This window comes from Amphiprion ocellaris, chromosome 10 (genome assembly GCF_022539595.1).
Source record: "Amphiprion ocellaris isolate individual 3 ecotype Okinawa chromosome 10, ASM2253959v1, whole genome shotgun sequence".
Lineage (NCBI taxonomy): Eukaryota > Metazoa > Chordata > Actinopteri > Pomacentridae > Amphiprion > Amphiprion ocellaris.
This window is the reverse complement of record NC_072775.1, coordinates 33,657,679-33,669,972: the sequence shown is the minus strand read 5'-3', so window position 1 is coordinate 33,669,972 and position 12,294 is coordinate 33,657,679. Positions and strand designations below refer to the sequence as shown.

The window sequence follows — 12,294 nt, the reverse complement described above, 5'->3', positions numbered from 1 at the left end:
TATAAATCTTGAATTCAACCAATAAAACAGTAAAAAGTCAACATCAAAAGTAGTAAAACTCTTGTATAAAAACTAGAAGAAACCAGTTTGAACTCATCATGAATCCAGTAATTAAACTGTTGACAAATCCTGTATTAACTGCAGCATGAACACAGAAATTGCTCAACATGTAAATCCAGGATAAATCCAGGATTAATCCACAGTTAAAACCAGTTTCTATGACAAACCTACTGTAAAATCTGAATGAATCCAACAACAAACCCAGTAAAAATGTAGAGTAAAACCCAGCATGAATCCAGTATTTAAACCAGTTTTAAACTATTAACTGGAGAACGAATGCAGAATTGCACAATCCAGGATTAAACTTAGTTAATATGATAAAAATCTGCATGAATCCAACGTTAAACCCCAAAAAAGCATAAAAAACATGTATGAACCCAACAGTATAAATCTAGTGACACAACCAGCGTCATTCCAAGTATAAATACAGAATAAAACCGAGTAAAGACCCAACAATGTAATAAATTATAAATTAGAAAACGGTGTAAAACCAGTAGAAATCCAGTAATAGACAAATCTACATTAAAATCCACCATTAAACCTGCTAAAATTCAGACATAAAAGCAGTTTAAATGTAATATTCCACCAAAATTAAACCAAAACAGCACTTAGATCCTGATTTCTGATCAACAAATGACTGTTTTCACCTAAATCTAACAAATTATTAGATTATTATTGACCTGCTGGTTCATCTAAAGCTACTTTTTGTGTTTTATTCTAAGTTTTATATTAAATAGAGACACCTAAATAAATAAAATAACAGTTTGAGTGAAGTAAATCAGTTGTTATGAGGCTCTGATTCGTTTAATCCAACAGATAAACTCTCCTGATCCGGATCGATGGACTGACTGATCGATTACTGATCGTTTTCCTCAAACCTCTCTGTGCAGCGGACACAGGAACCAACTTTAGCCGGAGTTTCTCATCCCCGCTGCGGCCGGAGCTGCAGCGACGTTCTGCAGCGCTTCACGCGGATTTCGCGACCGAGTGAAGCCGGAGGAGGTGAGCGGAGAGGCGGGCAGAGGATCGACCTGCTGCCGGGGTCCGAGCTCCGGAGGTCGGGTCGGAGTTTAGAAACAGAGACTCACCCAGAAAGTCCATGAGGAGACTCTCCGTCATGTCTTCAGCCGAGTCCAACTCATTCAGCCCGATCACACACACCAACACACAACAGCAGCAACACACACTTCCGCCCGGACCTTCACAATAAAGCTCCGAGCGAGCATGGAGCAGAAATCAGCTTCAGGTGATATTTTTAGGCTTTATTTTGAAAAATACGTTTAATACTTTGTGGCTTTGAGTTGCAAATGAGACACCGCGTTCTGGATTATCTTTTAATTTGTGTATTTAAAGTGTTCATGTAGTTATACCGTTTTTGTTTTTTTTTTGTTTTTTTGTTTTTTTTACACATTTCACAGTAAAAACATCGGCTGGCAGATAAATCTGTTAAAATGACAAAACAAAGAGCGATGTAAAGTAAAAAATAATGCAATAAACTAAAAGTCAAATATAACAGCAGTTATTATAAATTATTAATGAAGTCTGTGAGTTAATGTCTGACTGCAGATATTTAATAAACTCAGAGGAAAGATTTCTAAACTGTCTGAGGTGAAGAGAAGCAAAAAGTGTGACTTCCTGTTGGATCTTTAATAACGTTACAATATTTAAAGAAGCAATGCAAAGTTTTACCTTCCTACTGGGAATACTTTTAGAGTTGCATTTGATCTATTTTCAACAGCTTTGTCATCATGTTTTTTTTTGTCTTTTTATTCTTTTTATTACGTTTTACTTCACTGGATTTAGTCTTTAGTTTGGATTATTTTTTGTTTGTCTTTTTAATTGCATTTTATCTATTTTAAAATGTATTTTTGACAATATCATTTTTTTTAATCAATTAGATTTTTTTTAAAGCAGCTTTGTCATTGTGATTTTTTGTCTTTCTATTCATTTTTTAAATTTAGTCTTTTTTTAAAGTTTTAATTTACTAGTTTTAGTCTTTAGTTTGGATTAATTTATTGGTCTTTTTATTGTATTTTATCTATTTTAAAATGTAGCTTTGACGATTTTCTTCTCATTTTCGTTATTTTATTTTAGTTTTCAAATCAGTTTGATATATTTTGTTACAGGCAGCTTTGTCATCATATTTTTGTCTTTTTATTCTTTTTATTTCTTTTTTTTATTTCACTAGATTTAGTTTTTAGTTTTGAGTATTTTATTCGTCTTACTTATTGCATTTTATCTATTTTAAAATGTAGTTTTGACATTAATTTAATCTAATTTCTAATAATTTTATTTGCAGTTTTTAAATCAATGTGATCTTTTTTAAAAGCAGCTTTATCATCATGTTTTTTGTCTTTTTAATTCAGTATTTTAGTTTTACTTTCCTCCATTAGGATCTAAACTTGTCTTCTTAAATCACTTTAAACTTCACTAATCTGTATAAAAGCTGCTCCGTGAATAAAATCTGATCGATTAATTAAAAATGAAGCTCTGATGACTGCTGCTGATGTGATTTCTTCCTGCATGAAGTTGAAACAGACAGAGACGTTGCCTCGGGCGACACTTTTACGAGGTCAGCGGTGTTTTATTGTGGAATTTATGGACTGGATCCAGGTCGTCGAGGGGCTTTTACTCTGAAGGCGACGCTGCTGCGTGGTTTTATAGTGGCGGGGCTGACAGGTGGAGCAGACAGGAATGCAGCAGATCCACAGATGAAGTCAGACAAAAACAAACAGCAGCTTTCACCGCTGAAGGAGGAGATTTAACGGAAACTAAAGGAAAGTGTTCGGAGAAAAAACGTCCTAATCTGACCGACAAAAACAGTCAAACACAATCTGTGAGAACAAACACAAAGTTTTTATAAACAAAAGTTTTCAGTTACATCTGCAGTGATTCCAAACATACTAATGAAGCTCTCAGGGATCATTTTAACGCTAAAATCTCACAAATAAAACCAGTTTTAACTCATAAATACAAGAAAATGGAGACAAATAACACAAGAAGTGAACCAGACCAGCTTTGATGTTTGAATAATTATCTTTTACACCCTGTAAAGTCATCAAATTAAAGTTTTACAGCTTATTTATCCAAACAGTTTCAGGCTCCTTGGGGCAGCACAGACTTTAAATGCAGTTTAAATTGGAAGATGTGATATTTCTGTGTTAGAAGCTGTTAATCGATCAGTTGTTTGGTCTCTAAAATGTCAGAAAACTGTGAAAAACATAAATCAGTGTTTCTGAAAAGTTTTGTTTTGTCCACAACATGAAGATATTCAGTTTACTGCCACAGAGGAGGAAAGAAACCAGAAAATCAAGTTTAATAAGCTGTAATCACTGTAATCAAATTACCCAGATTGATTAATCAACTCTAAAAATAGCTGTAGATTAATTTAATATTTAATAATCGTTGCAGCTTCAATGCAAATTAAACCACTTCTTATTTCACTGAGGACAACTACCTATTAACACATTACGGCTGGAACTTAAGTTTCCTTTCATTGCTGATTATTTTATTGATGAATCATTCAGTTGTCTGGTCGCTAAAATGTCAGAAAATGGTAGAAAAGATGACGATTGTCTTGTTTTGTCAATAGCCCAAAATTATTCACCTTAGGAGAAAAGAAACTAGAAAATACTTTTTTTAGAAGCTGCAATCACATCTAACAAGCTGTAATCACTGCAATTAAATCACCTGAATTAAGTGATTAATCATTAACCAGAATACTTGGAGATTAGTTTAATAGGTGACAACTATTGGATTAGTCGTTGCAGCTCTGAAGCAAAGTAAAGTCACTTTTTAACCTTTTTCATTGAAGACAACTAAGGATAAAATTAGAAACGCAAGCCGATTTTCATTGTTGGTTATTTCTCGTTAAATCGACTAGTCGTTTGGTGTCTAAAATGTCAGAAAATGGTTGAAAAGATGACAAATGTCTTGTCCATAACCCAAAGATATTAGGTTAACTGTCATACAGAAGGAAAGAAACCAGAAAATAGTCATTTAAGACGCTGTAATCAAAAAGACCCAATGCAATAAATCAATTATCAGAACAGCTGGTGATGAATTTAACAGTTGACAACTAATGGACTCGTTGCAGCTCTGAAGCAAAGTAAAGTCACCTTCCCGTTGAATTATCTAGTTGTTTGGTCTCTAAACAGTCACAAAATGGTAGAAAAGGTGACCAATGTCTTGTCCACAACCCAAAGATATTAGATAAAATGTCAAAAATAAGGGAAGAATCCAGAAAATATCTGCAATCAAGTGACCCAAAGCGATGAATGGATTATAAAAATACAGCAGGTCCTCGGCTTACAATGTCCTGGACCTACGATGTTTCATGGTTACGCCGCCCATAAAGTTATTCAGAAAGTCTTGTTCCATCATTCCGACATTTACAATGTTTAAAGAAATTTCGCGTGGGAACTAGTTGGTGAACGGAGCAGATGAATACGTCGTCACACGGTGATATAAGACGATTTTGTTTCCACTCTGGTTGTACGCCACCTTGGATTGTGCTACATTCACTAACTTTTTGCCCTTCATTATGGCTCCCAAGCATAAGTCAGACTCCTCTGATTTTTACTGTACAGAGTTTTTATGTCCTAGATCATGATTTTACCACCGTGTTAGTGTAGCTGAGTGACATAGGTACTGATATACGTATATGAGTTCCGACTTATGGCGAAACTCGCTTTACGATGCACCATAGGAACAGAATTCAGACGTAAGTCAAGAACCCCCTGTAGTTCAAGATCAGTTTAACAGCTGACAACTAATGGATTCGTCGCAGCAGCTCCAAAGTCACTTTCTAACCCTTTACCTTCACAGATAACTAAAGATAGCTGCAATCGCTGCAATCAAATGACCCAATCTTATCAAAACAGTTGAAGATTCATTCAATAGTTGACAACTAACAGATAAGTTGCAGCAGCTCCAATGCAAGTAAAGTCATTTTTAACCCCTTACTTTCACAGATAACTAAAGATAGCTGCAATCACTGTAATCAAGTGATCCAAACCAACTAACTGACCATGAAAACACTTGAAGATTCATTCAGTAGTTGAAGAATAATGGATTAGTCTCTTCCAAATCCAGGAATCTTCAGCAGTGGACTTAAATAACTCAGTCTGTATCCTAATTTAAATAATATTCTACTTTACTACCATGGTTTTACACTTACTTCTACACAGTACTTCGTATACTTATACGTGTAGCATTTCTTATTTAGAATTCTCAGATTTTGATTTGTTTCTTTATTCTTTTACTGTCTGTTGTTGTTGCTAGGCACTGCTCTCTATGCACCAAGTCAAATTCCTTGTGTGTACTCACTTTGTAATAAAGGCTTTCTGATTCTGATTATAAAGAAAGAGTCTCTTTGGCGCGACTGGTTGATTTCTAGATGTCGTGACCAGCAGCCTGACCGGGAGTCACCTGGGCTCGGCAGGTAAGAATCTGAAGGCGTGACGACCGGCCGCTTTCACACGAGGATCACTTTCAGCGACCTCGTCGGCCGACATCCCGACCTGGAAACGGCCGCCGTGGAGACGTGGAGTTCAGACGGTTAACCAGCAGTCAGCCAGGACTGTAATTAGACCGACAACACGGGACTGAAATTATCCAGAAACTGTCACTGAGTGCAAACAAAATGCCAGAGGAAGCAGAACAAGAAGCAGAAGAAGAAGAAGTGGGTAATAAATGAGTGTCTAGTTTCCTGTTGCGTTATTTTACTTCTCTGTCTAGTTCTACGTCATCAGTTTAGTGTTGAAAAGTTTCGTCAGCTTCATCACACATTTCTCAACCTCAGAGTGAAATCCAGTTAAATTCAAAATCTAAACCAGTAAAAACAAGAACAAATAATTCTTTAAAAACCAGCATAAATCCAGCATCAAACCAAGTAGAAATCCAGCCTTAAACCATGAAAATTAGACTTAAAATCAGCTTTAAAACCTCTAGAAATCCAACATTAAACCAGTGTGAATCCTAAATTAGAAACAAGTGTAAACCTGTTATAAATCTGGTATTTAAACCTGTATGAAACTAGAGTTAAACTAAGTATAAGTCCAGTATTAACCAAAGCATCAAAACAGAAAAATCCAAGGTAAAACCCAGTATAAGTGTAAAATAAACCTATGGTAAATGTAACATAAAAACCTTTAGAAATCCACCAGAAATCCAGCATCAAACACCAGTAAAAATCCATAATCCAGCATCAAACCCAGCAAAAATCTAATATTACACCAGTGAAAAACCTACAAAAAACAGCTGCAAACTCAGAATAAATTCAGAATCAACCCAGAATAAAATCTACACAAATTTAACATCAAATCAAGTAAATATTTAGCCTTAAACCCACTGTAAATCTAGAATTAAACCAATAATAAATCATCCAGCATTAAAACCTCTACAGATCCAACACTAAACACGGTAAAATTCCACTAAGAAAACCAGTATGAGCAACAAATTAGAAACCAGTATCAAACCCAGAATAAATCTAATAGTAAACCAATGATAAATTGACAATAAAAACTGCATAAATCCATCAAACACAGTAAAAGCCCAGTTTAAAAACCAGTTAAAAAAAAAACTTGGATATTAAAGCCTGAAGTTGTCAAAAATCTGAATATTATCACACAAAAATGTCAAGAACGTGGATTTTACTGTGCAAAAATGTCAGAAATGTGGATATTAATGCATTCTAATGTCAAAACAAATCTTTTTGCAAAAAAATGTCAAAAACCTGGATATTATTCTGCTTAATTGTCAAAAATATGGATAATAAAGTACTAAAACATAAAAAAACTGGACATTAAAGCCTGAAGTTGTCAAAAATGTGGATATTAAAGCACTAAAATACTAAAAATCTAAATATTTTCACACAAATACATCAAAAACCTGGATTTTACTGTGCAAAAATGTCAGAAATGTGGATATCAATGTATTAAAATATCAAAAACAGATATTATTCTCTCAAATTGTCAAAAACTTGATATGAAAGTATTAAGACATCAAATGACTGTATATTAAAGTGCGAAATATTAAAAATCTGAATACTATCACACAAAAATTTTTAAAATGTTGACATTAATGCATTAAAATGTCAAAAAATCTGAATATGAAAGCCAATCAGTGATAAATCTACAAAAAGAAACTGCTGCAAATTCCACTAAGAAAACCAGTACAAATCCAAAATTAGAAACCAGTATCAAACCCAGTATAAATCTAACAGTAAAACAATGATAAATTGACATTAAAACCAGTATAAATCCATCAAACACAGTAAAGTTCCAGTTTAAAAAACAGTATGAGCCTAGTATTGCCGCTGAGATGAAACCATTACTCCACAGTGTTAAAGTGGTTTAAACCCAGTATAAATCCAGTATTAAACCAGTACAGAAACATGCTGACACAGTTGATTTAATCCCAGTTTAAACTGGTTGTTGGAGGCCTGTTTGTGTGGGCGGACTGGGCAGATTAACATATAAATAACCTCCTCCCCTCGGCCGCTGGGTGAGGCGGGGTGAGGCGGGGTGAGGGGGATTAAGGGGTCAGAGAATGAATGAATGAATGAATGAGTCTCTCTGGTTGGCTGAGCAGGACTTTCCAATCGCTCCTCTGACTGATCAATAAACGCGTCTAAAGCCTTCAGAACTTTCTTCCCCACAGACTCGACCCGGTTTGTGGACCCCTGCAGCTCTGGGCAGGAAGCCCCTCGGCGTCCCATGGGGGGCATCGGGGTCAGAAGGACGGAGGGTCGGACACTGGACGCTTTGTCCTCTCACATTCCCCAGCAGAGCAGACGTTCCCACACAGAGCTGCAAAATTACAGGCTGCACCCGAACGCCTCATTACAGCAGCAGAGACAAACATCCACCTGCCAGGAGTCTGGAGAGTTTAGATCCTCCAGCAGAACTTAAATTACAGCTTAGAGAGCAAACATCCAGACCTGCCAAGAAAACACCGAGCCAAAGATCTGTATGTGTACACCACTGAAACGTCAAAAACCTGGATATTAAAGCACTGAAACGTCAAAAACCTGGATATTAAAACACTGAAACGTCAAAAACCTGGATATTAAAGCACTGAAACGTCAAAAACCTGGATATTAAAACACTGAAACGTCAAAAACCTGGATATTAAAACACTGAAACGTCAAAAACCTGGATATTAAAACACTGAAACGTCAAAAATCTGGATATTAAAGCACTGAAACGTCAAAAACCTGGATATTAAAACACTGAAACGTCAAAAACCTGGATATTAAAGCACTGAAACGTCAAAAACCTGGATATTAATCCAGCAAAATGTCAGAAATAATGAAGTACTCAAACATCAAAAACCTGATTAGTAAGGCACCAAAACATCAAAAACCTGAATATTCTCATGCCAAAATATAAAAATCTTGGATATTAAAGTACAGAAGCACCAAAAACCTAGATAGCAAAGCACCAAAATCTTTAAACTTGAATATTAAAGCCTCAAGTTGTCAAAAATCTGAATATTATCACACAAAATGTCAAAAACCCGGATATAATTTTGTCAAAATGTCAAAAATTTGGATAATAAAGTATTAAAACATCAAAAACCTGAATATTAGTGCGACAAAATGTCAAAAACTTGAATATTAATGCAACAAAATGTCAAAAACCTGAACATTAATGCAACAAAATGTCAAAAACCTGAACATTAATGCAACAAAATGTCAAAAACCTGAACATTAATGCAACAAAATGTCAAAAAGCAAAATATTAATGAACAAAAATGTCAAAAGTTTGAATATTAAAGAAAAAAACACACCAAAAACTTGCATATTAATGGAAAAAAATTATAAATTCTGGATATTAAAGCATTATAAAACATGGTTCTGGTCCTTTTCACTAAACATTACATTTTTAAACACTCAGATCGTTTTTCTTATTCATCTCGTTCTAACTGAACACATTTCTGAGCTTCAGTCATAACTGAGTTCACTGTGAGGAAAAATGTGCCATAAGCAAACAAACAGACGCCCAGAAACTGTTTGGAGTCCAGAAACCGGCTGGAAGCAGCTCCTGCAGGGACAGAGGAGCTGAATCCAGCTTCCTGAAACTCCACAATTTTCCAGGATTTTCCAGGAATTTCACTTTAATCTGAACTTCCCACATTAATGACCCGATCGGTCCTCACAGAGATAGAAAATCACAGCTGCATACAGGCCCTGAAACACTCCTCCAGGTCTGAATGTCGTCACATCGTTCTGATGTCCCTGAAATCCTCACACTCACTCACTCACTCACACACACACACACACACACACACACACACACACATACACACACATACACACAATAGCACACACAGTAATACACACAATGACACACACTAATACACTCTAATGCACAATAACACACTCTAACACACACTAACACACTAATACACTCTAACACACACTAACACACTCTAATACACATACTAACACACATTAATACACTCTAACACACTCTAATACACAATAACACACGCTAACACACTCTCAGGTAATCCACGTCTCTCTGTTACGTAACCAGACATTGCTGAGCTCTAATCTCGGCTCCCAACAGTGAAACAACAACAACAGCAACTGTGTGTCGCCGTGGTAACCACAGCGGCCCCTTACCCAGCACGGCGGCGCCCTCTGCCTGGAACTCTGGGAACTGACCCTCTGACGGGACGCTGACGGTCCGACGGAGGCTCCGGCCTTTCTGGGAGTTAGTGGGGCTCTCCTGGACCTCACCTGCAGCCTGAGGGGGAGGAGGGGGAGGACGGGGGAGGACAGGGGAGGACGGGGGAGGACGGGGGAGGACGGGGGAGGACGGGGGAGGACGGGGGAGGACGGGGGAGGCGGGGGAGGACGGGGGGAGGACGGGGGAGGACGGGGGAGGACGGGGGAGGACGGGGGAGGACGGGGGAGGCGGGGGAGGACAGGGGAGGACGGGGGAGGACGGGGGAGGACGGGGGGAGGACAGGTGAGGACGGGGGAGGACAGGGGAGGACGGGGGAGGACAGCGGAGGACAGGGGAGGACGGGGGAGGACGGGGGAGGACGGGGGAGAACGGGAGGACAGGGGAGGACGGGGGAGGACGGGGGAGGACGGGGGGGAGGGGGAGGACAGGGGAGGACGGGGGAGGAGAGGGAGGACAGGGGAGGACGGGGGAGGACGGGGGAGGAGAGGGAGGACAGGGGAGGAGAGGGAGGACAGGGGAGGAGAGGGAGGACAGGGGAGGAGAGGGAGGACAGGGGAGGAGAGGGAGGACGGGGGAGGACGGGGGAGGACGGGGGAGGACGGGGGAGGCGGGGAGGACGGGGGAGGACGGGGGAGGACGGGGGAGGACGGGGGAGGACAGGGGAGGACGGGGGAGGACAGCGGAGGACAGGGGAGGACGGGGGAGGACGGGGGAGAACGGGAGGACAGGGGAGGACGGGGGAGGACGGGGGGGAGGGGGAGGACAGGGGAGGACGGGGGAGGAGAGGGAGGACAGGGGAGGACGGGGGAGGACGGGGAGGACGGGGGAGGAGAGGGAGGACAGGGGAGGACGGGGGAGGACGGGGGAGGACGGGGGGGAGGGGGGAGGACAGGGGAGGACGGGGGAGGAGAGGGAGGACAGGGGAGGACGGGGGAGGACGGGGGAGGAGAGGGAGGACAGGGGAGGAGAGGGAGGACAGGGGAGGAGAGGGAGGACAGGGGAGGAGAGGGAGGACAGGGGAGGAGAGGGAGGACGGGGGAGGACGGGGGAGGACGGGGGGAGGACGGGGGAGGCGGGGAGGACGGGGGAGGACGGGGGAGGACGGGGGAGGACGGGGGAGGACAGGGGAGGACGGGGGAGGACAGCGGAGGACAGGGGAGGACGGGGGAGGACGGGGGAGAACGGGAGGACAGGGGAGGACGGGGGAGGACGGGGGGGAGGGGGAGGACAGGGGAGGACGGGGGAGGAGAGGGAGGACAGGGGAGGACGGGGGAGGACGGGGGAGGACGGGGGAGGAGAGGGAGGACGGGGGAGGAGAGGGAGGACAGGGGAGGAGAGGGAGGACGGGGGAGGAGAGGGAGGACAGGGGAGGTTAATGGGAGGTCCCTGGTCTCTGCTGGACAGTCACATGACTTACAGTAAACAACAGCAGAAAAAACCTGGATATTAAAGCAACCTAATGTTAAAACCCTAATTATTAAAGCACTAAAACATCAAAAACCTGAATATTAAAGCAACATAGGGTCAAAAAACCTTATCATTAACATATCAAAACATCAAAAACTCAGATATAAATACATCAAAATGTCCAAACACTGAATAGTAACGCACCAAAATGTCAAAAACCTGAACATTAATGCACCAAAGGTTAAAATTATGGATATTAAGTCAACAAACTGTCCTAAAACTGGACACTAATGCACTGAAATTTCAAAAACCTGAATATTAATGCACTAAAACTTCAAAAGCTCAGATATTGATGTACCAAAATATCAAAAATCTTCATATTAATGAACCATAATGTCAAAAATTTTAATATTTAAGCACCAAAATGTCAAAAACCTGGATATTAATGCACTAACACATCAAAAATCTGAATATTAAAGGAGCCTAATGTCAAAAAATCTAAATATTAACGCACAATAACATCAAAAGTTTGGATATTAATGCACTGAAATGTTAAAAGCTTCATATTAACACACCAAAGGTTAAAATTATTGATGTTAACTCACTAAAATGTAAAAAAAAAAATAATTTGAATATTAATGCACCAAAACTTAAAAAAACTTGGATAATAACACAGCAAAATGTAGAAAATCTAAATACTTTCAGCGCCATAATGTCAAAAAACATAATATCATATGAAAAACCCTGAATAATTAGGTACTGAAATGTCAAAAAACTGAACAATAAAGCATTAAAAAGTCAAAAACCTTAATACTAAGATTGCAAAAAGAAAAACCAGAATATTAATGCACCAAAATGTAAAAAATGTAAGGCACAAAAAAAATGTAGATATTAAGGGAACATAAAACCTGATATTAATGCATCAAAATGTCAAGGACCTCAATATCATCACCTCACAGTAATCAGATTACTTCTGAATTGAACAGTAGAGTATTTGCTCAGATGTCAAATTAAAAACTAACAGTTCAGGTTTATTATATTAAAAATTTAGGCCCAACATCAGGAAGTCAATGCGACTAAAGTCCGAACATTTTTCACAAACTCAGATTCTAATCTTATTGATTCAATG

The 12,294-nt window shown here is 39.6% G+C and overlaps 1 protein-coding gene across 4 annotated transcripts in view; it reads right to left on the bottom strand.

Moving 5' to 3' along the window:
- rasal2 (RAS protein activator like 2) overlaps window positions 1–12,294 on the bottom strand; it is a 109,136-nt gene that overhangs the window by 49,049 nt on the left and 47,793 nt on the right. For 3 of the 4 annotated variants that reach the window (XM_055014491.1, XM_055014490.1, XM_055014492.1), the window contains exon 3: window positions 9,692–9,815. In XM_055014491.1, coding sequence (XP_054870466.1) covers window positions 9,692–9,815 — 124 coding nt within the window. Of the gene's footprint in view, window positions 1–1,148; window positions 1,430–9,691; window positions 9,816–12,294 lie in introns of those variants that run through there. The other variant, XM_023295128.3, reaches the window with a different exon arrangement.